At 49.0% G+C, this 26,245-nt stretch overlaps 1 protein-coding gene across 4 annotated transcripts in view; it reads right to left on the bottom strand.

Moving 5' to 3' along the window:
• Nucleotides 1-23,061, bottom strand: part of CEP72 (centrosomal protein 72) — a 43,412-nt gene extending 20,351 nt beyond the window's left edge. For 2 of the 4 annotated variants that reach the window (XM_047848477.1, XM_047848474.1), the window contains exons 1-7: nucleotides 22,957-23,061; nucleotides 17,157-17,284; nucleotides 16,057-16,249; nucleotides 14,251-14,359; nucleotides 6,403-6,581; nucleotides 4,898-5,080; nucleotides 2,136-2,437 (exon numbers count right to left, since the gene is read on the bottom strand). In XM_047848477.1, the coding sequence (XP_047704433.1) occupies nucleotides 2,136-2,437; nucleotides 4,898-5,080; nucleotides 6,403-6,581; nucleotides 14,251-14,359; nucleotides 16,057-16,249; nucleotides 17,157-17,284; nucleotides 22,957-23,038 (1,176 nt within the window). In that variant the 5' untranslated portion in view covers nucleotides 23,039-23,061. Of the gene's footprint in view, nucleotides 1-2,135; nucleotides 2,438-4,897; nucleotides 5,081-6,402; nucleotides 6,582-14,250; nucleotides 14,360-16,056; nucleotides 16,250-17,156; nucleotides 17,285-22,830; nucleotides 22,937-22,956 lie in introns of those variants that run through there. The other 2 variants (XM_047848475.1, XM_047848478.1) reach the window with 2 other exon arrangements.
• Nucleotides 23,062-26,245: the final 3,184 nt, after the last annotated feature.

A 26,245-nucleotide genomic window follows, 5' to 3' on the forward strand; every position in this document is an offset into this window, starting at 1 on the left:
TGCCACGGAGACAAAGCCATGATGCTGAGATGCCAAAATCAGTGGTTACTGTGTGAAGCAAAGCCTCTGACGTCAGCATGCCTCATGCTGATGCCCTTGTCCTGCAGAGGTGTGCACGATGAGGCTGTCCAAACATCACAACGCTACAGGGGTGGCACATGGGGATCCCTTTCCTGCCCCCCCCCCCCCCGGACATGTGGCATCCTCATACCGGGAGGAACAGCTAAAGGACGTGCTAGCAGGTGTCACACCAAGTATGTCAGTCATGAGACCCACATCATAATTTAAGCTCTAAGGCTGTGGGAACCCCAGTCCCACAATGGCCTGTCCTGGGCCCTCCTGAGCCAGTGCACAGGGACTCCTGGAGGCTGCAGACCCTTTAGAGTCAGTCTCAGCCTGAACGGTCCCCCAAATGTATGAGGCCACATGCCAGACCAGACGGAGGTCAGGCCAGGACGATGTGGGCAGAAGACGGCCAGGCAAAACCACCAAGACTCCACCCAGGGCCTGGCCACATCAGTGCCGTGTCAGCAACCACATCAACAGCTCTCCTTTCCTCTTTAGAAATTACGTCACCAATTTTAAAGAATTACCAAAGAAAGGGAGATGGTTCTGCCCTCCTGCCCACTTTCCAAGCGCCTGGGGGTTTGGGGAGGGAGGGAATAGAAGCCTGCATCTGTCTCTGGGCTGACGGCCAGAGCCAAGACACGGGCTGGTCTCAGGTGTCCAGGAAGAGCCAGGACATGGGCTGGGCTCAGGTCCTGCCACCACCGCCCACCCCAGGTCCACCAGGGACAGGGCCTGGTGAGCGAGCACCGCACTGACCAAGGTCACACTGGGGGAGGGGCAGCGTGAAAATGCCAAGGCCTGGCTGCTCACCCCAAAAAGCTAAGGGCAAGAGCATATAGCCCTGGTGAGTGTCTGGCACCAACACTTCCATCCTCCATCAAACTATCTGGACACCTGTCCTCAGGCACAGGTGACAGAGCCCATGTCCCCAGTGCACTCACTCAGGCTTCTGTCTCCTACCTGAGGAGCACAGGGCAGTGTCCTCTGCGAGAGGCCAATCACCGTGAGGTCCCAGCCCCTCGGTGAGTGCATGAGCTCTCTGGGTGAAGCTTCTCACCTGGCGCTGTCCATCCTTGGTGAGCGAGGCCAGGCCTCCAGGGGGCAGGAAAGGCCCGGGCCTGTTCCCCACTCAAGCAAATCCTCATTTCTCTTCCTTCTCTCAGTCCAGACAGTGAGAGACTGGCCATATAAACAAACAGTGGCCGCATCCTGTGTGAGAGTGACCCTCTGACCCAAGACCTGCAGCGACCGGCCCTGAAGCCAGCCCCTCATGTATGGCAACCAGCCAGGAGGCCAAACTGTGACCCCTGTAACGGTCAGCCCAGCAGCCAGAATTTGATCAGTTAAGTGACAGCTCCCCTAATTTTTTTTCCCTCTTTGCAACTCAGGACCGACCACAGGAAGCCAGATCATTTCCCTAACCAAGCAGCATCTTGTCCCTCACTCTGCTGCACCCTCTCTCTCCCCTGGCCCCAGACCCCCTCCACTGTGACGCTCTCCCACTCTCCCGACTGTCTGGGTTTGTCTGGCAGACCAGCAACAGGGCAGACCCCCTTGCCACAGCCCGTGCCCGCCCAACGTCTGCCCCAGTTCCCACAACTTTGTGCCTCTATCTCCAACAAAGCCAGTGACAAAGGCAACAGAGTCATCACCCATGTGGCCCTGGGTCATTTGCAGGGTGCCAGAACCCTCAGTCCCTACCCAGGGCCAAGTCCTTTGGAAAACCACAGGATGCACGTCCAGGACACCCTCACAACAGGGCCATTGGTGGCTCCCTGGCCAAGATGATGGGTTCCGCCTCTAAGACAAGCACCCTTGCCAAAAAGCAGAGCACAACTGCCCCTCAACTGTGCCCACATTCCAGCCTCAAAGCACGGAGCGTGGCAGAAAGTGGTGGGAAACCTGGGAGTATATTTCCACCAGATCAAAAGGTAGCAAATGCTGGGGAGAAGCACGTGTAGAAGTTTCTCCAGCTGGGAGCCAATGAGCACAGGGAAGGGAGAGGGGGCACACAGGCCTGGCAGCCCCCACCTCTCCATCCGGTCCTGCTCACCTCTCCCACTCACCTCTCCGGTGCCACTCACGCTGGGGGACCTCTCCTCTTCGGGCTCCGACACCGCTGAGTGAGGAAAGGTCCTTTCACTCCTGCCCTCCGAGCCACTCTGCCTGCTCAGACTCTCCTCAGGGCTCGAGGGCACACTGGGCCTCTCCGGGCAGTGCAGACACTCCTGGTCTGCAGGTGCCTGAGATCTCCCACCAGGCATTCTTCGCTTCCTGTACTTTTCAGGAGCAGGCAACGGATTCAATACCTTTTGGGCTGACAAACTTGACTTCTGAGAAAGGGTAGACTCCTCAATGTCTGTGGAATCTGTAAAGGAGAGCGGAAGAGAGCCCTCAGCAGAACAAGTTCTCTGGCCTCAGTGACCAGTACCGTAATTTAAAAAGGTGTGTGTGCACGCATATGTGTGTATGTGCACACGCACAAATATGGAAAATCCACCCAAAAGTGATAAAACTGAGCTAATAACTTTAACAAATCAATCAACCAACTACTATGTTCCTGACAAAATCACGTATGAGAAAAAGAAGTGAGTAAAAACTTAGAATCTGGGAATTACAGAGGACTGAACGATTTGCCCCTGTAGCAGACTTTGTTAACATGTCAGTCCCTGAGACCCTCCCTGCCACTGGGACGGCCACTGGGCCACGTCCCTGAAGCGGGCTTTCGCCAAGCACTGCCCGGCACCGGGAGGAGACGAAGGCTCTCCCTGGCCCCTCAGGCCCCCGTGCGCTGCAGACAGGGCCTTGCTCCGTGGGCAGGCTCTCTCTGCATCCCCTCCCTGCTGCTGTCTCGAGGCACCACAGCACCGAGCTCTGCCTGGACTCTGGACTCTGCACGCCAGCCTGGCTCCTCAGGCCCCACGGCCACACCCGTCTCACCAGGCCACCCTCCAGCCCAGGCCTCTCCTCTGGGCTCTTGCTGCTGCGTTCTCGCGTGGCATCGACAGCTCCAAGGCTCCTCGGGCTCACCAAGCCAAGGACTTCCCTAGCGAACCTGTGCCTCAAGTGCTCACGACCTGAGGAGACAACAGTCATCCAGCTGCTGGGTCAGAGGTCACCAGCACTCTGCTCCCTGAGCAACACGTCCATCGCTGAACCTCCCCAAGTCTGCCTGACCGCTGCCTCTTGCTGGGACTGGTCTGCCATACCCTCTGGGGCAGACCCTCCCGTGCACCCTCTACAACCCAAACACACAGCAGCCACTCACATCACCTCCCCCCACCCCTGCCCCGGGGACAGACACAGCCCAAGTGCTGCCGTGCCACCTCACCTCAACCTGTGACCTGTGCTCTTCCTTCTCCCCTTCCAGCCCACCGCCTCTGCATGAGCCCACTCTCCCAAAACGCACGGTGGAGTCTGGCCACCAGGGATCAGCAGAGCAAGTCACAGTGGGGGTAAAGTCAAGTCTGAGTGCCTCAAGGATACAGAAGATGGAAAGACTGAGAAACTGTTCTGGGTCATAGGAGTCTGAGGGGATGTGACAATTAGATATGCTCTGTGCACCTGGACAAAATCCTGGACCAGAAAAAAAACAAAACAAAACATCAATGGAACATTTAGTGAAACATGAACAGAGTCTACAGGTTAAGCGGCAGGTCTGTGGTAAGGTTCATGTCCCATTCTGGAGAGTTAATGCTCGTCATCCAGGAGAGTGTCGTTGCGCTTAGGAAACCACACTAGAGTGGTTAAGAGTGGCAGGATACCCTTCCCCGAGAAGGTTCCAGAAAGGCCGACGACAGCCTATGCGCACACATACATATGCGTATACGTCCCTACGTTACATACGTACATAAGCACGTGTGCCCGCACAAAGATGACACATACATACCGTACACACATACGTGGTGGGGAGGGGAGGGGCACAACCGAACAAATGTGGTGAATGCAAACTCTGGGGGCATGTGGACAGAGCAGACATGAACCTTCATCGTTCTGTCATGGCAGCTTTTCTGTGATCACTCTGTGAGCGTTCACAGGGACTACGCATCAAGAGAGGGGTCTGAACATCAGGCACATGCGTCTTTGTGAAATAAGGAGCTCTGACAACGTGGCGTCCCGCGCCCCACACACCCCACGGCGCCGCCGCGAGGCCTCAGGGGTGGAAGCAGCCGGTCTGCCACGTTTGGTTAGGCAGCGGCCGCAGCAAGCCAGGCACGTCACCGGCACGACCTGCTGGCTTCGAAAGGCCCCACAAACAAGCCTCAGGAATGTGCCTGGTTTGCTCATTTCGGGAGGTTTTCTGACAACTTTGCCACACACATGCATACAACACTCCCAATTTACTTATTTTCTTCTTTTTTTTTTTTTCTTTTTTTTTGAGAGCGAGAGTGCAGGCAGGGCAGAGGGGGAAAGAGGGAGAGAATCCCAAGTAGGCTCCATGCTCAGTGCAGAGTCAGATGCGGGGCTTGATCCCCTGACCCCGGGATAGTGACCTGAGCCGAAATCAAGAGGTGGATGCTTAACTGACTGAGCCGCCCGGGTGCCCCTCATCGTAATTTTTAAAATGTAGCTACAGTCGTAACCTGGACCCCTGTATTCAGAAGATGTGTATGTGTGCATAGATAGAAGGGCCAGGTACTTAGCGACTAGACTCTACAACACGGATCCACTACACGTTTCAGTGTAGGAGATTCTTTCCTAAGACATCTCAGAGAGCTCCACAAACACACAAATATATCGAAGACAGGAGGAGAGATTTCACAGGGACAGCACACGGTGAAAACAGGCACTGCCAAGGAGCTGACAGAGGGCGCATGACACTGCTTACCTGGGTGTGGGGCAAAGCGTGTGTGCAGCCCACACTGCGGTGGGAGCTCCCCACAGTACTGGCTCTGAGGCCTCTCTTCTGAGCCATCCCCTCGAGAGCTGCTTCTCCTCTTCTCGTGGCCTTTCTTTATGGAATCCCCACACTGGTACTGTACTGACTGGGGACTCAACAGGTGCCTGGATTCTATTTTATTAAAAAACATTGTAGAAGTTTTATTTCATCAGAAATGACATTTTAACCTTATGACAGTGTATGATAGCTACAGAGTACACAATTAAATAAGAAAAAGGTGACTGAGCAGCCAACCCCGCAGTGACAGCAGCAGGTGCCGCAGACACCTGACCTCAGCACTTACTGCACAGCTGGTACCGGTACAAAGACTCGACAACCAACAGAACACCACACAGAATCTAGAAAGAGACTCGAGTCAGCTGAGTTAACAGATGTGCCATGGTACTGAGCGAGAAGACGGTTTCTTCACAAGCACGGGGTGGACAAAGATTTCTTTACGGGACACCAAAAAGCACAAACCATATAAAAAACAGAATGGACAGGCAGACAACACTGAGAACTTCTGCTCTTCCAAGCACGTTAGGCAAAGAAACGGCAAGCCACAGAACAGGAGAGGTCTGTGGTGCCTGCATCTGAGAAAGGGCTTGTACGAAAAAAGCCGCAGAGAACGAGCTCTTATGACCTGGCACTAAGAAGCGAAAAATGGGAGGGGAAGAGGCTTGAACAGAAGTGTCTCAGCAGACAAGTGGCCCTGAAAACCTGCCCATCAGAGTCCTCAGGAAAGCACGTGTTAGAACCATAAGGAACACCACCGCGCTGCCTGAGGAGCCGGAACTGACAAGACTGACAACACGGAGCCGGCGAGGACACCCAATGGGCAGATGTCCTCGCACCAGCAGGTGAGTCCTGGGGTTTCAGCCCCAACTGATGCCTCAACCTATTGCCGTCTTCGTGAAAAGCTCTCAGAAACTCCTAACAGGAGAAGAAGCAGAGCCACAGCACGGACACAAGCCCTGGTGGAAAACAGAGGCCCTGAGCAAAGCCCCTGAAGAAACTCACATGCTATAAAGACTTCACAACATCCTCGTCCGGTCTAAAGTTCTGAACCTGGCAGCCTGAACGCTCAGTGTCTCCTAAGCTAAGGGAACACCCACTCATGGTACAGACGGACAGTAGTCTCACCAGCCACAGGACACTTAACCCTCCTGTCTACTTTGACCTTTTGGGTCTCCTGTGTAGTTGAAGTCGATCTGAGGAAGGACACAATTTCCACAACCACGCCGTAGAACTATACGCTCAATTATACTGATATTTCCTGTCACAAGTCTATAATCCAAACTACTGGTATTTACAAGTTCACAAAGCCTTCATGAAGATTCTGTACTTAAAGGTGAGTTTTCTAGAAAGCACAACTGTGTGTCTGGAAGCCAGTAATTACCAGAACCCCGCAACACGCTGGCCCACTGGGCCTTGGTGGTAGAGTAGCAGCCTACCTTGGGAACTAGGGAGGTTGGCCTCTCGCCCCCTCTGGCTGGAGCTTGTGCTCCTGGGAGGGTTGCTCAAGTCCCACTCGCACTCAGCAATGAGGTTCAGGACCGCCTCATCATCTGCGTCCATTACCAAGCATTTCTTGGCCGAGGGATCAGCGCACGTGGCCCTAGAGTGGCGTGGTCTGCAAGGAAAAGCAAACTCAGTGCTGTCGTTCAAGCCAGCATCATGCTCCAGCCCACGCAGACCCTGTGAAGGAAGATGGGTGCTCTATCAGCGGGGCCACAAGGTCTCCGGGGAGGAGCTGGTGCACTGAAGAAAATGGCTCTGGGTGCTTCCCCAGGACGCTGGGTGATGAAAAGAAGGTCATGTGATGTCTCCATGCATCCCAACATCCCAGTCAGGTCTGTTCAAGAATGAAAGTTCCAGAAAGCTCCTGTTCTGAAATCCCCTAGTGTGTTCTCCTCCTAGCATATCCATGATGTGATGCATTTGATCAAGAAAGTTAAAGCGAATGGTGTTTGAAATTTCTATTTTTACATTAAGTGAAAACCTCTCCACACTGACTGAATATGAGGTGTTTTAGATACGACATCCTACCAATGGTGGCCCCCCCGCACATGAAGGTGAACACACATGAAGGGAATTCATTTCCAACAAGGCAGCTTATGAAATCTCTTCAAGATAATAATCACCTACTATGAACACTGACTCTGTGATATCTGATCATACTTTAAGAAGTCAATACTGTTCACTATTTTCTGAGAGTTTTCCAGCTCACTGCAGAGGGAAGGGGTCTTGGGTTCTTTTTCTGGTCTGCCCACAGAAACCTGACACCTGACACACTTCTGCCTTGGGGGTCTCCACGTCACCCATGGATCACAAGGTTCCACTAGGTCACCTATAAGACCCTCTGAGCTCTAAACGCCATAAGAGTTCAGTCTCTAGATGGTCAAGGACTAGGTAAGCTACAGAATATTGCTGGAAAAAATTAAAGACATAAATAAGTGGAAAGACACCCCATCTTCATGGACTGGAAGATTTAACATTGTTAAAATGTCACTAGTCCCCAGAGCAACCTACAGAACCAGTGCAATCCCTATCAAAATCCCAATGACGTTTTTTGCAGAAATGGAAAACACACATCATAAAATGCATCTGGGACCTCAAGGGACGCCAAATGGCCAAATAATCTTGAAAAAGAAGAGTAAGCATTAGAACTGATATAGCAGAATTGCTGACATTACCAGACTAGGCTTTAAAACAGCTACAAGTAATAATACTGAGGTCTAATGAAGAAAGCAGACAATATACAAGAACATGTGGGAAATTTAAGCAGAGAGCTGGAAATTCTCTAAGAATCAAAAAGACATACTAGAGATCAAAGAAGAGAAATGAAGAAGCCTCTGATGGGCTCATCAGAAGTCTGGACACAGCCAAGGGAAGAGTGTCTGAGCCCAAGGATAGCTCAAAAGAATCCTCCAAAACTGAAAAACAAAGAAAAAGATTGAAAAAACCCTGAAAAAACCCAGAAGAGAATACTCAAGAAATGAGGGACAAACCACAAAAGGTGTAACACATGCTTCTTGAGAACATCAGAAAGAGAAGAGAAAAAAGGAACAGAGAAAATATTTAAAGCCTGAAAATTTCTGTAAATTAATGTCAGACACCAAACCACAGATCCAGGAAGCTCAGAGAACACTGGCAGAGTAAACAACCAAAAATTTACATCAAGGAATATCGTATTCAAACTGGAAAAAAAAAAAATCAAAGAAAACGTAAAAAAAGGCTGAAATAAGGCAAAGGGAAAAACACTTTATGTATAGAGCAAGAAATATAGGAATTACATCTGGCTTCTCCTCAGACACCACACAAGCAGCAAAAGAGTGAAGCATTTCAACTGTTGAGAGAAAAAGCTACCACCCCAGAATTTGGTAACCTGCAAGATTATCCTTCAAAAGTGGAGGAGAAATAAAGACTTCCTCAGATAAACAGAAACTGCAATGTGTTGCCAGTAGACTTACCTTGTGAGAAATGTTAGAAGAAGTTCTTTAGAGAAAAGAATGATGCAGGTCAGAAGCTCAGATCTACATAGAAAGGAAGGGCACTGGGGCACCTGGGTGGCTCAGTCGGTTGAGCATCCGACTTTGGCTCAGGTCATGATCTCATGGTCCGTGGGTTCGAGCCCCATGTTGGGCTCTGTGCTGACAGCTCAGAGCCTGGAGGCTGTTTCAGATTCTGTGTCTCCTTTTCTCTCTGCCCCTCCCCAACTCACGCTCTCTTTCTCTCCCTCCCTCTCTCAAAAATAAATAAGCATTAAAAAAAAAGAAAGGAAGAGGACTGATCTAACAGATGAAAGTCTGAAGTACCAGCAACAATGTAGTATCTGATTATGGACGCCCACGTATTACATGCAGTTATAGCTTATTCATCAATGAAATCAATGATGGCACCGATACAAGGGACAGGAGGGTGGAGTTAAGAATGTTTTGTTAGTATGAGGTATTTCCACTGCCTGGGAAGCAGTGCAGTGTTACTTGAAAGAGGACTTGGACTAGCTGTAAAGGTCTACTTCATACTCTAGGGCAACCACTAAAAAAGCAAAAATATAACTGAGATGCTAACAAAGGAGAGAAAATAGAATCGTGTAACATGCTTGTTTAGAAGCACAAAAGGAAGAAACAAAGCAGAACAGGAACAGAGAAAACAGGAATGAATATGGTAGATATGAATCCAACTGTATCAATAACCACTTTAAACATCAATGGTCTAAACGTTCCAATTAAGAGAGATTCAACAAGGATCAAAAAACAAGATCCAACTATATGCTGTCTACAAGAAACCCATTTTAAATATAAAGGCATATATGGATCAAAAGTGAAGGGACAATGACAATGACAAATACATCATCCTGATGCTACTAGAGAGAATGCACGAACAGCTACATTAATTTCGGATGGAGCTGACGTCAAAGCAAGGAAAGTTACAGGGATACAAGGGGCATTACATAAAGATAAGGGATCAATTCTACAAGAGGAATTTAAAGCCCTTAACCTGTATACACCTAACAACAGAGCATCAAAATACATGAGACTAAAACTGACAGAACTACAAGGAGAAATGGATGAGTCCACGACCACAGCCGGAGACTCCAGCACTCCTGTATCAGAAATGGACAGACCTGGCAGGCAGAAAATCAGTAAGGACACGGCTGAAGTCAACAGTACCATCAATCAACTGGATATACTGACGTCTATAGACCACGTCATCCAACAATAGCAGAATTACACATTCTTCTCAAGCTTCTATTCAACTTAGATAAATCACACTGTGAGCCATAAAACAAATCTTCACAAATTTAAAAGAGGAGAATTCAGAGTATCTGCTCTCAGACTACCAGTAATTGATAACAGAAAGAAAAATGGAAAATCCTAAATACTTGGGAGATTAAAGAGTAAATTCCTGGGGCGCCTGGATAGCTCAGCCAGTTAAGTGTCCAACTCTTGATTTCAGCTCAGGTCATGATCTCACAGTTCATGAGTTCGAGCTCTGTGCCAGGCTCTGCACTGACAGCATGGAGCCTGCTTGGGATTCTCTGTCTTCCCTCTCTCTGCCCCTCCCCTGCATGCAATCGATCTCTCTCGCTCTCTCAAAAATAAATATTTAAAAAAACATAATAAAGAGCAAACTCCTAAATAATGTATGACATGAGTCAAAAAAGAAATCTCCAGAGAAATTTAAAAATATTTCGAATTCAATGAAAATACACCTTATCAAAATTTGTGGGATGCAGTGAAAGCAATACTTAGAATGAAATTCACAGCATTGAATGCATATATTAGAAAAATAGTAAAATCTAAAATCAATAATCTAACCTTCCACCTTAGGAAATTAGACAAAGAGCCAATTAAATCCAAAGAAAGCAGAAGAAAAGAAATAATAAAAATCAGAGCAGAAATCAGTGATACTGAAAACAGGAAATCAATACAGAAAAATCAACAAAAACCAAAAGTTAGTTCTTCAAAGAGATCAATAAAATTGAAAAACCTCAATACCAGGTTAATTAAGAAAAAAAAAAAGAGAGACAAATTACTAACGTCAGAAGTGAAAGAGGGGTCACAATGACAGATCCCATGGACATCAAAAGGATAATAAAGGAATACTATGAAGAACTCTACACCCACAAATTTGGTAATCTAATCAGACCAGTTCCTGGAAATGTACTAATCTAACAAAATTCACACAAGGAGAAATGGATAACCTGAATGGACATATATATTAAAGACACAAAATCAATAATTAATAGTCCTCTGAAACTAGGTTCAGATGGGTTCACTGGTGAATTCCACCAAATATTTAAAGAAAAAAAACTATAGCAATTCTCTATAATCTCTTCCAGAAGACAGATGCAGACAGAATACTTCCTAACTTATTCTATGTGGCCAGCCTTATTTTAATATGCAAGAAAACTATAGACCAATATCTCTCATGAATACAGATGCAAAAATCCTCAACAAAATATTAGCAAACTGTATCCAACAATGTATAAAAAAAATTAACTCACCACAACCAAGTGGGATTTATTCCAGATATGCAAGGCTAGGTCAACATTTGAAAATTAATGCAATCATCACATCAACACACTAAAAAAGAAAACTCATATGCTCATATCAATAGATACAGAAAAAGCATTTGACAAAACCCACACCCATTCCTGATGAAAATGATGAGCAAACTACAAGTAGAGGGGAACTCCTCAACTGGATAAAGAACATCTACAAAAACCTGCAGCTAACATCCCCCTCAATGGTGAGAAACTAGATGCTTCTTTGCTAAGATCAGGACAAGGAAAGGTGTCCCCTCTCATTCCTTCTTTTAAACATCATATTGGAAGTCCCACTAATGCAATAAGAAAAGGAAATAAAATATACACAGATTGAGAAGGAAGAGATAAAGTTGTCTCTGTTCACAGATACATGATTGTCTATAGAAAATCCCAAAGAATCAACCAAAAACAAGAAAGGAAAAAACCTCCTGGATCTAACAAGTGGTTATATAGCAAGGCTGCAAAATACAAGGAGTTATAAGTTGCACTGTATTCCCTGCCGCCCCCCGCCCCGCCGCCAAAAGATATGAAGTCCCAATACCCTATACCTCAGAACATGACTTTATTTGGAAATGGGGTCTTTACAGAGGTAATCAAGTTAATAGGAGATTGGGGTGGGCCCTAATCCAACCCGAATGGTATCTTTTGGGGAAACTGGGACACAGAAACAAACATGCAAAAGGGGAGATTACATGAAAAGACACAGGGAGAAGAGCCATATAAAGAGGACTGGAGAGATACATCTGCAAGACAAGGAACACCAAAGATTTCCAGCAAACCATCAGAAGCCAGAAGAACCACCAGAATCATGGGATAGATTCTCCCTTACAGCCTCCACAAAGAATCAAGTCACCAACACCTTGATTTCAGACTTCTACCCTTAACAACTGTGAGACAACAAATTTCTGTTATTTTAAGCCACCCCGTTTGTGGTACTTTTACATCAGCTCTAGGAAACTAATGCATAAGGTTAATATACAAAAGTCAACCACTTACTACATACCAGTAATGAACAACTGGAATTTGAAATGAAAAAAAGGCAGTGCCATTTACAATAGCATCAAAAAAATGACATATCAAATATAATCTAACAAAACATGTACAAGATCTGTTTGAGGAAAGCTACAAACCTCTGATAAATGAAATCAAAGAACTAAATGAATGGACATTCTATGCTCACAGAGAGGAAGACTCAATATTGTCAAGGTGTCAGCTCTCCCCAGCTCAATCTACAGATTCACTGCAATCCCAGTCAAAATCTCAACAAACCGATAGTTTACACAGAAAAGCAAGAGACCCAGGAAAACGAACAAAATACTGAAGGAGAACAAAGTTAGAGGTCTGACACTACCGGACTCCTAATCTCACATGGACAAAGGGGCTAGGAAACTCTTTTTGTAACAGCCACCAGACCCATTCATGAGTCTCCATCTTTATGACTTAATCACCTCTCAGAGGCCCTACCTCCTAACACAGTCATCTAGGGGTTAGGATATCAACACATGAATTGGGGGGGGGGGGGGGGGGCACAAACATCCAGACCACTGCACAGGGTACTGGGAGCAGCTGTCTACACAGTAATTAATCTAGTTTTAATGGGGAAGTGAGGAGAAGATGGCGACAGTGTAGGTATCTGAGGGAACAGGAGACCCCAAGGATCTGGAATCGATCTTGAGAAATCAGAACAGAAACTGGCAAAATATGGCCCACAAGGTCAAATCTAGCCCATTGCCTATTTTTGTAAATAAAGTTTTACTGGAACACAGTCATTCATTTAAATATTGCCTATAGCTGCTTTCATGCTACAAAGGCAGAGTTCAAAAGTTGAGGAAGAGATCATACGGTCGGTCCACAGAACCAAAAATATTCACTCTCCGGCCCTTTTCAAAAAAGAATTGGTAACCCCTACATTACAGGAATTTAGGGATGAGCTAAAGCATATAATGCAAGAAAAAGAAAACCATTAAAAGCTTCAGACAAAACAAAATGGTGTACAAGATCATGTAATTTCTAGCACATTATAAGCAATGTAAACATAGTGTATTGATTTTTGCCCTTTAAAATCAACCCACAGGGGTGCCTGGGTGGCTCAGTCGGGAGTCTGACTTCAGCTCAGGTCACGATCTCGTGGTTTGTAGGTTCGAGCCCCACGTCGGGCTCTGTGCTGATGGCTCAGAGCCTGGAGCCTGCTCTGGATTCTGTGTCTCCCTTTCTCTCTGCCCCTCCCCTGCTTACACTCTGTTTCTCTCTCTCTCAAAAATAAAGAGACATTAAAAAAATTTTTAAAAAACAATCAACCCACAAACCACGAAGACATTTTATGGTCTCAGGACACATTTAAATACTACCAACCATCACAGTGTACATTAAACACAGCGATGCAGACGCGGGGAGGTGGCACAGATGTGGGGCACGGGCAGGCATAGGATTCCACTCCCACGGCACAACTACATACGGCACCGCCAGCACTGACCACAGAGAACTTGGGAAGGATCGTACTCCACAGGCCGTGAGCACTGGGGTTGGGGAGGAAGGGGCTGTGACAGTCAGCAGTCAGCTACCGCTTAAAGCGCTCACATGCATAAAAGGTGGCGTGTTTGTACTGTCTGGAGATGAGAAAGTAACTCAAGCAGGAAACAACCACGAAAGTAAGCAGTGGCTGCCTCTGAGGGACAGGCCAAGGAGTAGACAAGATGCTGTGACTTCCTATCGCTACTTGACTTTACATGTTACTACTTTATTTTTTTTTTAATTATTTATTTATTTGTTTATTTTTTACATTTTTTAATCTATTTTTGAGGGAGAGACAGAGCACAAGTGGGGAACAGGCAGAGAAAGAGACAGAGGGAGAAAGAGAATCCAAACCAGGCTCCAGGCTCTGAGCTGTCAGCACAGAGCCCGACGTGGGGCTCGAACCCACAAACCATGAGATCATGACCCAAGTCGAAGTTGGATGCTCAACCGACTGAGCCACCCATGCGCCCCTACATGTTACTACTTTAATAAACATTTTAATATTATAAAATAAATATGGAAAACGTGGACAACAGGGGGAGAAATCCCCCGTCCCACCACCATTTCCTTGAGCCCCCGTTGGTACCTGAGCATTTCTTCTTTCCTCCTTTGCACGTCTGCCCTTGAAGTGGCAATCAGCACACAAAGAAGCTCCTATCTTTTAGGTAAACATTCTATCAACAGGCAAGTCTGAACAGCTCTCTCAATGTTCAAATACCACTTCTGTTCATACCTTCCAACTCTTAAAACAGCTGGGAAGTTCTGCTTTGAGTCCAGTGATTCCTCTGATGCAAAATGCAACTGGGATGCTTTCCGCTCACTCTCTCTCACGGGACGATCATCTAGGGAGAAGATGCCAGAGAACTAGCAAACACCACCAAGAAGCAGGTGACAGGCCCTCAACGACCCAGCCCCACAGGGGCACCTCCTAGCAGCCTTGAAGCACATCACCCTTCCCTTGGGAATGAAGGTGCCCCCGTCACCCACCCTGCAGCACACTGCACGGGACCAGCACTGCCACCCCTGGCTCAGGGACCTTCCATCCCCTGGGGCCAGTCCTGCCACAAGCATCCCCTGTTAAGTACTGGGTAGACCCAGTAAAGGAATGCTGGGCTCTGGTGGCTACACTTGGTTTCCCAGATGACAAATACCGATTCAAGAGGGTCGGCCTCCTCCCGCAAAGCTACTCCTCAGACACTACTGTGGAGGCCGGCTGCTGCCCGTGGGAAAAGAAATACACATGCAAGTTGACACACAGGCACGTCTTTCTCGGCACGTCTACCTCCTTTCTATGCATGTTCTCGGTGCTGGATGAGGTTCTGGAACCACACTGAGCACACCTGAGATGTCTCCGTGGATGAGAATCCTGAACATGCTGAAGAGTGAATGTGGTGGCTGTGTGTCTGGGCCTAGGGTGTGCATCCTCAGATCCGGAGTTTCAACTGTCCCCACACATGAGCCCTGAGCCCCAGAAGGCCTCTGCTCACTTGTTCCTGCTGGGTCTTCCCCCAGAAAACCTGAGAGTCAGATGGTTCCCAATACTAAAAGTCAATGCTGTGCAACTTTTCACACATCCTACCACAGAACTAACGTCACAAATGGTTAAATTCCAAAGCTGCCTCCCAAAGAGCATTTAATGGAGGCACACCCCAACCGCCCCTCAGCCTCACCAAGCAGTGCACTGGCCCTCAGGATTGAGGATGCACTGTCATCACTGGGGACACCGAACAACACTGCCCTTCAAGCAGACATTCCCACACCCCCAATACCCAGCACTTAGCTCCCTTCATGGAGGAGGAGGATTGAGCACACAAGGCTCCTTCTTCTTCATGCTCCGCGTGCCCTGGTGCTCACACTCCAGATCTCTCACTGGAGGTGCAACACGGGGAGCATCAGCAGTGCCACCGGTGAGAACGCTCATGGCAAAGACAACTCCTGGTAGCCAGGCAGGTGGGTGGGAAGGTGCCGCTATGGATGGCTTCCCCAAGCATGAACCTCCCAGCTGGTACGGCCACTGGGCACCCTGGGAGCTCTGCCTGCAAGCCTGACACAAAGATCTGTTTCTTTTAGGGACATGGGCTACTAAGCCAGTGGGTAGCTACACCTGCCAACAGGACCTCACACTCTCCCATCGCTATCACCTGGGGGCGGGGAGGGCACATGAACCTCTCTTCCTACAACCTTCTAGGCAGATGTGAAACAAGGTAAAATCCAACCACCTGGCTAAGCCTGAGATGAAGCTCAGGGAGTTACGCACAGAAATGGCACTGGATGTTCAGAGAACACGTCCAAGCCAATCACCTAGAAAGTGGAGGGCCAGAAAGGGACAGAGCAGCCTGGCCCACACCTCTGCTCATGGCCCCCCCGGCAGGTGTCTGTGGCCAGAGTTCCTGGCCATCCCCCCAGGCAGCGCTCCCACAAGACTCACGCTGGGAGACACAGGGACTCCACCAGGGGAGTAGAAAGTCAACTTCTGAGAGCACAGAACACCTATTAGGGCTCCCACGAGCAAGGGTGTGAGCTCAGCTGTGGTGCCTACCCAGCTGCCTGAGCTTCGGGAGCATGTGCACGACAAAAAGGCGGTAATCGGACTCGTTCTTCACCACAGGGTTCAGCCGGAAGTCCACATCTGTAAGCTCCGTCAAGGCATGGAGCTGAAGCACTTCGGCTAACGAGGAGATGCAGTTGTAGTAGAGACTGAGGCTTTCCAGCGCAGTCAGGTACTGAATGCCCTGCCAACGGGGCAGAATGCAGCATTAGTTTATGCTTTGAAAAATAAACAGCGAGACGGGCCATCAATACGAACCAACACCAACCTAACAGAGGCACCCGCGAGCGACCACATGCCACTGCCAGGAGCACAAAGACGGAAGGCGCTCCGTGCCGTGCAGGTTCGGGATGCCACGTCTGCAGCAGCGCAGACCGCGGAGGACGGCCCGTATCTGCGGAGTTCTCACAACTTCATTCAATCCGCACACAACCCCACACACTAAGAACTGTTACTGCTCCAATTCTACAGATTAGAAAACAGCCCGGGGAGGTTGAACAAGGGGCTAGCCCTGGGTGTGCCCTGGACTGAAACTCCCGGGTGACGCCGACCAGGCTCCAAGCGCTCTCTATAACGTGAGGCAGAAGCCTCCTCTCCAGGAAGTCGTGGGCAGTGTTTACACAATCCCCCCCCCTGCCACCACCTGGGTGATTTCTCACTCCCTCACCAGGACCAAGGGCTTCCCAGGATGCCCTGTACACACGGCACTGCCACTTAAGGGTCTGAGGCCAGATGTGAAGTGCAGAATGTGGATGGAAAAAAACACAGCTGAGACAGGGGTGGACAGTGACCAGCCCACAAACACTAGTCTTTCGGGCCTTATTTTCTTGCCTCTAAAGATACAGCCGTCTTCATCAGAGATATGAGTTTCAGTTGTCAAAGTAGTTTAAAGGTGTAATGAGATGTGTATGAAATCTACAGCTCATAACGAACACAAGAAAAACAACGCAATATTGCAACCGTTGTTAAGTGTATGGTCTACATACATTATAAGCAAAGTTATAAAACATACTGCATTGTTACTATAAATGTACTTTCCACTGCTACTGACAGCAATAAAATTTCTTTCAAGAAAAAAACCTAAAACTTACCTCTAGACTCACCAAGGAGTTGCGTGAGAGGTCTAAAGATTTTAGGCCAGTTAAGTTCATCAAAGAATTTCCTAGGTGAGTAATCTTTTCTTGGTAAGTTCCAGGAATAGATAATGACCGAAGTTCAGCTAAGAATAGAAAAATCATAAATAAACGTTGAAAAAAAAATTAAAAAAAAAAAAAAAAAAGAAAAATCATGAGATTTTCACCTTCCTTTTCAGTGAAAATATATTACTGTAATAAGAATGAGCTACAGCAGGGGCGCCTGGGTGGCTCAGCCGGTTAAGCGGCCGACTTCAGCTCAGGTCATGATCTCATGGTCCGTGAGTTCGAGCCCCGAGTCAGGCTCCGTGCTGACAGGCCAGAGCCTGGAGCCTGCTTCGGATTCTGTGTCTGTCTGTCTGTGTCTGTCTCTCAAAAATAAATAAACATCAAAAAAAAAAAAAAAACATTAAAAAAAAAAAAGAATGAGCTACAGCAACCTCAGAATCTGAAAAGTCACAAGAACAATGTAACTCCAAGTCTGAGTACTGATACTACAGGAGAAATGCATGCAAGCTTCCAGCTCACGTTTATCTCCAAAATGCCTCCATGCCCACGCATGCCCTGCTCCCCACACCCCTGCTTCTCCCCTCAGACACTCTCCCACCAGGAATATCTTCCTAACTGGGCCCCCACTTTGACTCGTGGCTGCTTCACTCTGTCACCTGTGGAGCCCCCATGCAGGGATCACAATTCAAAAACCAATGGTGAGCTAACGTGACAACTCCCTGCCAGTTACATGCAAGGGCACAGTGTGTGCTCTGTGCACCATATGCCTCTGCGTGCCATTAAATGAATGGCAGCCATTAAATGAACGTTGCTACAAAAATAAGTTTCTGTGATCAAAAAGACAGTTTGCGGGGCGCCTGGGTGGCGCAGTCGGTTAAGCGTCCGACTTCAGCTCAGGTCACGATCTCGCGGTCCGGGAGTTCGAGCCCCGCGTCGGGCTCTGGGCTGATGGCTCAGAGCCTGGAGCCTGCTTCCGATTCTGTGTCTCCCTCTCTCTCTGCCCCGCCCCCGTTCATGCTCTGTCTCTCTCTGTCTCAAAAATAAATAAAACGTTAAGAAAAAAAAAAAAAAAAAAGAAAAAAGACAGTTTGGGTCTGAGCACACCAGTACTTTCCCAGGAAGAATTATGTTTTAAAACACATCTTAATTAAATTTAAAATTGATTTGTGGGCTTCCATTTCCAGACAAGACAGAGTAGACCCATTTCACCCTACTCCTACTCAGGTACTACACCTAAGTGCCTGGAAAACAATACATGAAATAAGCACCAGACAAATCTGGAGGGTGGGGAACAGAAGGCCAACTGTTTAGGGACCTCAAGAAAACAGTCCAGCAGTGAGGGCCCTGTGCTGGTCTGGGGTCCTTTTTGTCTCCCATATGTCCCAATATGAGTGCCAAAGAAGCTGGTGACACACAGACACCATGGACACTGACTGAAAAGTAAGGATAAGCCTGCTGCCCACGGTAGAAGGACCAGGAAGGGGCAGCGGTGGAGGAAGGACTCCTGAAATCAGCCCCAATACCCAAAACCTAAAATGTCCATGACACAAGAAAAAAATGACCAAAACCTGAAAAAAATCTCAATTTAAATAGAAAAACAATCAACACCAACACTGACAGGACAGAATTATTTAACAAGAATTTTAAAGCAATACTTTAATGAACAATTATGAACACTCTTGAAACAAACGATAAGATAGGAGGTCTTGGCAAAAAAAAACCCATAAGATATAAAGAAGAAAAAAATAGGAATTTCAGAAACATAAAATACAATAACCAAAACAAAAGTACCACACAGAAGCAGCTCAGTAACAGCATGGAGATAACAGAAGAAAATATTCAAAGAGAGAATGCAAAGATAGACTGGTCAAAATTGTCCTATCTGACCAGCAGAGAGAAAAGAGACTTAAAAAAGAAGAGAAAGAAAGAATGAATGAACAGAGCCTCAGGGGCCCATGGAAAAAGAAACCTAACATTCCTGTCATGAGTCCCCATGCAGTCCCAATTAGACTTCCAGGAAGAGAATGATAGTATGACTAAGAAGAAAAATGTTTAGCAATTACAGAAATAATGGCTGAAAACTTACCAAATTTGGCAAAAGACATAAAGCTATATATTCAAGAAGCTGAGAAAACCCCAAACAGAATAAAGACAAAAAAAAAAAAAAAAAAAGCCATGCCCAGATACATCAGAAATAAACTTCTACAATCTAAAAACAGTGGAAGAGGGGCATCTGAGTGGCTCAGTTGGTTAAGCGTCCAACTTCAGCTCAGGTCATGATCTCGTGGTTTGTGAGTTCAAGCCCCACATCAGGCTCTGTGCTGACAGCTGTGTCTCCCTCTCTCTCTGCCCCTCCCCTGCTCACGCTCAGTCCCTCTCAAAAATAAACAAACATTAAAAAAAATTAAAACAATGAAAGCATCTTGAAAACAGCCAGAAAGAAAAGGCATTACCCATAGAGAAAAAACAACTCACAAGGCAGGTGATTATCCTTCAGAACCAAGGAGGCCCGAAGGAAGGAGAGCCACATTTTCCATGTGCTGAAAGAAAAGAACTTTCAACCATGAAACCTGTACCCAGCAAAAACAATCTTAGGTACCGAAGTGAAATAAAGATATTTTCAAATGAAGAAACACAGAGAGAATCTGTCATGAGTACACCTGCCCTAAGGCAACTGCTACAGAAAACTCTTCAAATAAATAGGAAGGATAAAAGAAGAAAACCTAGGTCATCAGAAATGAAGGAATAATGAAACAGGTAAGCATGTAAGTAAAAATGTTTCCTCCTGAGTTATTTACAATTTTGGATGACTGTAAAAGAAAAAAGTGATTAATGTGGTTTTCAAGGTATGCAAAGAAAATATTTAAGATCACTAAATTATAAAGGATAATAAAACCAAAGGACACATTGGGTAAGGTTTCTACATTTCACTGGAAGGGGTAAAATGTCCACACAAGGAGACTGTGTTAAATTACATAATACATTGTAACTTATAGAGCAACCACTAAAAATAGGTATACAAAGCGATATGCTCAAAAATATAATAGAGAAGTCAAAATGGAACACTAAAAAAATACTCAAATGGCAGAAGGCAGGAACAGGGAAAGAACAGAAAATAATAAAATGGCATACTTCCAACTATCCTATATTAACAATTCCATTAAATGTAAATGGTCTAAATACACTAGAAAAAAGAGATTGGCAGAGTAAATAAAAATGAACCAACTATAAACTGCCTATAAGAACCTCAATAATGATACAGATAAGTTTAAAGATTACACAGTAAATAGAGGGGAAAGATATGCCCTGAAAACACTAATCAAAAGTAAGCTGCAGTGGCTACACTACATGCCTCAACAAAGAAAATCATCAGGGACAAAGAGCAACAGCACATATGTTACAAGGGTCACTTCAAACCCTAAATATGTAGGCACAGTGTCAAAACATATGAAGGGAAACAGAGAAATCAACAATTATGGTTATGGACTTCAACACTTCCCTCCCAGTAACTAATACAATCACTAGACAGAAAATCAACAAAGATACAGAAGAACTAAACCTCATCATCAGCCAACAGGGTCTAATTGATATTCACATAATACTCCACCCAACAACTTTCTTTTCAGGTGCACTTGGAACATTCACCAATATAAACCAGATCCTGGACCCAAAACAAACCTCAACAAATTTAAAAGAATTAAAATCATAGAGTATGTACTCTGACCATAATGGAATCACACTAGAATCAATAAAAGAAGGGGAAAAAAGGAAAATCTCCAAACACACAATGAGAAAACACACCCCCAAGCAATCCACAGGTCAAAGAGAAGTCGTCTCCAGGAAAACCTAAAAATGCACTGTACTTAATGAAAATGAACATATAACAAAATTTGTGAATGCAGCTAAAGCTGTGCTTAGAGGAAAACTTATGTCACTAAATTATAAAGTATAAAATCAGTAATCTAAACTCTCACCTCAAGAATCTACAAGAGAAAACTAAATGCAAAGTGAGCAGACAAAAGGAAATAATAAAGAACAGAATCAATAAAATTTGAAACTAGGAAACAATGGAGAAAAACCCACCAAACCAAAAGCTGACTCACTGAAAAGGTTAATACAATCGATAAACCTTTACCAAGTCTAAAATCGAAGACAGAAATGACCAATATCAAGAATGGAAGAAGGGTTACCACCACAGACCCCAAAAACATTTAAGAGGCTGGTAAGGGAGTAAAAAACTCTACACACTTAAGTTCAACAACTTCTAGAAAACAATCAATTTTACAAATCCCAACCATAACTCACCCAAGAAGAAACTGATAATAAGGATAGTTTTACAACAGACAGAGAAACTGAATGTATAATTTAAAAGCTTCAAATATAGGGGCGCCTGGGCGGCTCAGATCATGAGCTGGGGGTTTGTGAGCTCCAGCCCCTATGGGGCACACTGCTGTCAGTGCAGAGCCTGCTTCCGATCCTCTGTCCCTCTCCCTCCCCCGCTCAGAAAGAAAGAAACAAACAAACAAAAAAACAACTTCAAGGCATATATGGTTTCAGAGAGCACCAAATCTACACAACCTCTTCTAGAATGCACATGAGGAAGCAACACTTCCCAACGTATTTCAGGTGCTCAGCTTTACCTTGATGCCAAAACCAGAGAAAAACAGGACAAAAAGAAAACCAGCGACCCATGTCCCCCATGAATATACACACAAAACTCCGCAGCACAGAGAGATGGGAGACCAGAACTCAGGGGACAATTGTGCAACAGGGGCGCAGGGCACGTCTTCCCAGGAATGAAGACCGCAGGTTCAAGGTTTTATTAAAAGCCAACCTGGAACCGCCTTATTTATGGGTGAAAGAATGCCCCCCCACCCCACTCGGGCCCCGCGCTCCACTCGGCCCCCGCGCTCCACTCGGCCCCCCCCCCGACCCCACTGGGGTCCCCCGCCCCACTCGAGGCCCCACCTCCACTCGGGTCCCGCGCCCCACTTGGCCTCCCAATCCCACTGGGGCACCCCACCCCACTCGGGCCCCTCCCGACCCCACTGGGGTCCCCCGCCCCACTGGGTCCCCCCCCGACCCCACTGGGGTCCTCCGCCCCACTCGGGTCCCGCGCCCCACTCGGCCCCCCCCCCCGACCCCACTGGGGTCCCCCGCCCCACTCGGGGCCCCACCTCCACTCGGGTCCCGCGCCCCACTCGGCCCCCTCCCAACCCCACTGGGGTCCCCCGCCCCACTCGGGCCCCGCGCCCCACTCGGACCCCCCGACCCCAGTGGGGTCCCCCGTCCCACTCCGGGCCCCACCCCACTCGGGCTCCGCGCCCCACTCGGCCTCCCCGACCCCAGTGGGGTCCCCCGCCCCACTCGGGGCCCACCTCCACTCGGGCCCCGCGCCCCACTCGGCCCCCCCGACCCCCGTGGGGTCCCCCGCCCCACTCGGGGCCCCACCTCCACTCGGGCCCCTCGCCCCACTCGGCCCCCCTCGACCCCACTGGGGCCCCCCGTCCCACTCCGGGCCCCACCCCACTCGGGCTCCGCGCCCCACTCGGCCCCCCCGGCCCCACTCGGGCCTCCCACCCCCACTCGGGTCCCCTCGCTCCCACCCCATTTTCCCCACCACCTCACACCCGCCTTCGACGGTTCAGGAAGACGCGGTCCGGGTGCCGCGTCTCTGGCCGGGCCCCGTCCGCCGACCCCGCGGCGGGAAGCTCGCGCCCCCAGCCTGCCCGCCGTCACCGCCACGCACACAGGTCGCGGTGAGGCGCCAGGCCGCTCTTCTCCCGGATCTTCTCTTCACACAGCACCAGCCACGGACCCGCAGGCGCCATACTTTCAAACGGCACGCACCTGTGTCCGCGCCTGCGCAGTGGGGCCGCCGCGGAGCCGCGAGGGGCGGGGCGAGGGGCGGGGCGAGGTGGTTCGGTCCTCCGTCTCTGAGCTCCCCTGCTCTGCCCTCGCTGAGAGCAGTGCCCTCCCCAGGAAAGCCTACCAGGCCGTGGGGAGCCTAACCCACCGGGAGACCCCGCACGTAGGGTCACTCGGAGGCGGCCGGTGGCGTCTGGGGTCCGAGCTTGTGGCTCTCCCTCTGACCCGGAGGTTCGTGGCCTGTCAGTCCCTTTAGGGCCTTTGAGCGTCAGGAGGAGCACTTGAGATCTGCAGGGTTTAGGGAAGACTCGGCCGCATCTGCCCCAACCAGCCAGAACCGTGGCGTCGCCCTCTCCTCCTCCATCTCCTGGTATATGGGACCACCTCTGCTGCCCCTCGCCCCAGATGTGACCGGCTCCTTGGCAAGGTCACGTGGCATGTCACTGCCCGGGGCGTGGTGGTGTAGGGGGGTGCACACAGGGTGGTGGGGCACAGGCTACCGCATCTCTGCTAAGCAGAGCAGAGCTTCCAACCTCGCGCACTGGGCCCTTGTGCGGCCGAGTCATTTACTGAGACTGGCGAACACTCGGTAATACTTCGGGCTTGTCCTGGGACTCTGACACGGGTCCTGTTCCAGGTACTGCCCGCGCTCCCCTCTCTACGGCTTTGGGCACATCCCAGGGCCAGGGTGTGGTCGCCGCACCAGGTCCGCTGAGGGGGACTTTGTGCAGGCAAGACACTGACAAACAGCGAACCCACGTCCTGCTTCAGAAGCGAAGAAAGGCCAACAAAAGGCTTCAGCTGGCGCCGCCCGAGGGAAGTGGCTGGTCAGGGCGGCCCACACTCCACACACCCACTGCTTCCTCCACTCGCGGGTCCTGAGGCTGGACAGTGGACCTCTGCGCACACCCTGCAGGACAGCACCACAGAGGCAGTGTTTCTGCCGTCAGGGACGCATCAAGAAAGCTTGGAAAATCGTGTTTTCTGCTTCCTGAAGTATCGCATATTCATTGGAGGAAAAATGCAAAATACAGGAGAACAAAGATTAAGTATTCCATCACACAGAGAAAAGCCCCGTTAACGTTTCCACCTGTGTCCTTCAAGTGTGTTTTCCAAGCCTGTGTATATTTTACAAAAACGAGACTATGCTGACTGTTCTCGTATTATATGCATGTGTATTTTTTACTTTGTAAGAACTCTTTATGTCACTAAATATTCTTCAACGTCATTTATTAAACTTCCATTAAAATTTTTTTTTAATGTTTATTCATTTTTGAGAGAGAGAGAGCATGAGCAGGGGAGGGGCAGAGAGACAGAGGGGGACAGAGGATCCGAAGCGGCCTCTGTGCGGACAGCAGCAAGCCCGACGTGGGGCTTAAAATCACGAACCGTGAGATCGTGACCTGAGCTGAAGTCGACGCTTAACCCACCTAGCCGCCCGCTGCCCCTAAACATCCATTGTAATGGACCATCGGATCATAAACCAAACCCAGGTTCGTCTGACCCACCTTCCATTGCTGGACCTTCCACCTGTTTCCATTTCCTTACATTGGCAAGTCTGGTGGAGTATTGTTTCAAAGTTCCTCTTGGGGCTCTTTGGATGGAGCCAGGAGTGTTGGAGCCTGGAGCTGGCACCATGAAACCATACAGCAGGAAGGATCTAGAAGGGGAGGCAGGGACTGCCTAAGCCCTGGCCCACATAGCCCCCACTCACCCCCCAGGGAGACAGCAGGAAACTCCATGGCATCCTGTGCTGAGTCCTGGCACACCTGACTGCATTGAACTGGGTTTCACGGAATAGTCTCCAACAGGTGTGTGGAAACCACTGAGGGAACACAGCCCTGTCCCAGCTCAGCACCTGCCTGTCCAGAGACCCAAGGAAACTGCCTTTCAACTCTGGGGATGCCTTTATCCAGCTCCTCACGAGGTTCCAACCACGCAGGGAGACTAAAACCCAGAAAGCGTGTTCGTGGCCAGTGCAAGGGGGCTGCATGGAGAAATTTGGGGGGAGCCCGGGTGGCCAGGCACTGGACACAGGGGTGGAGGGCCCCCCGTGCACCGAGCTCTCCATTGCTTGCAGCCCTCCACAGCTTTCTAGAACATTCCAAGGAGGCTTCTGGGCCTCTCAGCCTCAATCCCCAAACCGTAGGCAGCAACTTTGGGGTCAGTTCATCCCTAGAGATGAGGCCAGAGAAGCAGGCAGACCAATCTGAGGATGTGCCCATGTCCACTGTGCTGGGCAGCTGGACAGGTGCCCTGGGATGTCTGGACTTTTCCTAAACCACGGTTCTTGCCAGGGAAGGGGTGAGGGTGGGAAGAGACCTGCGATGTGTGGTGATTTCCCACTTTCCTCAAGACAGGGGAGCTTACCCATCCCTGGGAACCCGAGTGGCTGAGGGGTGCTCGCTGTGTGCCTCTGAAGTGCTCTGTTACCTACTATGAGGCGTCCCCTCTCCATCCTGTGGTGTAAGCCAGCGTCGTGTTGTTTCACTGGCAAGGAAACAGAGTGACCACCTGCGTGCAGTTTTAGGGCACAGGCTCCACACCTGTGCTTTTGTGCCGGTTTTGTGCCAGGTCCGGCAAACACAGGGGCTCTTGTGTGGCGAGGATGAGCCCACCTCGCCAGTCTCCAGTGAGCCCACTAGACTCACGCGTGTGCACCTGCGCGCTCACAGTCACATACCCTCACACACACGGCCTTCCCCAGCCGGGTGATGGAACCCACCCTTGGCCAGGCTGGAGACACCCCCCACCCAGACAAAGAGGGTGCCCTGCAAACACACCTCATCCAGAGACTTCATGGAACGTGCCTGTGGTCTGATGTGGCTACCGGTGTCTCCTGAGGGCCACGCTGGGAGGGAGGGAGGGGCAGGCGGCCCAGCGGGCACGGTCCTCCCCACCTCCCGCCAGCTCCTCCTCCTGAAGAAGCATCTGACGAGGGCTGGCTCGTGCTCACCCACAAACCAAGAGCCCACCCCCCGCCGCATTTCCAACAGCAAGAGCAGCATTGCTACCTGTGAGTTGTCCGTGCATCATTTTGCCAACTAACCCCTCTCCTCGGAGTAAAATGACATGGGGTGTGAGGCCCCTTCTGGGCTGTTTTAAGGTCAACTATCAAGGGTAGTTTGGGGGGCTCATGTTAGTATGCTAACCTCGTACGTGGCTAATCG

This window comes from Prionailurus viverrinus, unplaced genomic scaffold (genome assembly GCF_022837055.1).
Source record: "Prionailurus viverrinus isolate Anna unplaced genomic scaffold, UM_Priviv_1.0 scaffold_63, whole genome shotgun sequence".
Classification (NCBI taxonomy): Eukaryota; Metazoa; Chordata; class Mammalia; order Carnivora; family Felidae; genus Prionailurus; species Prionailurus viverrinus.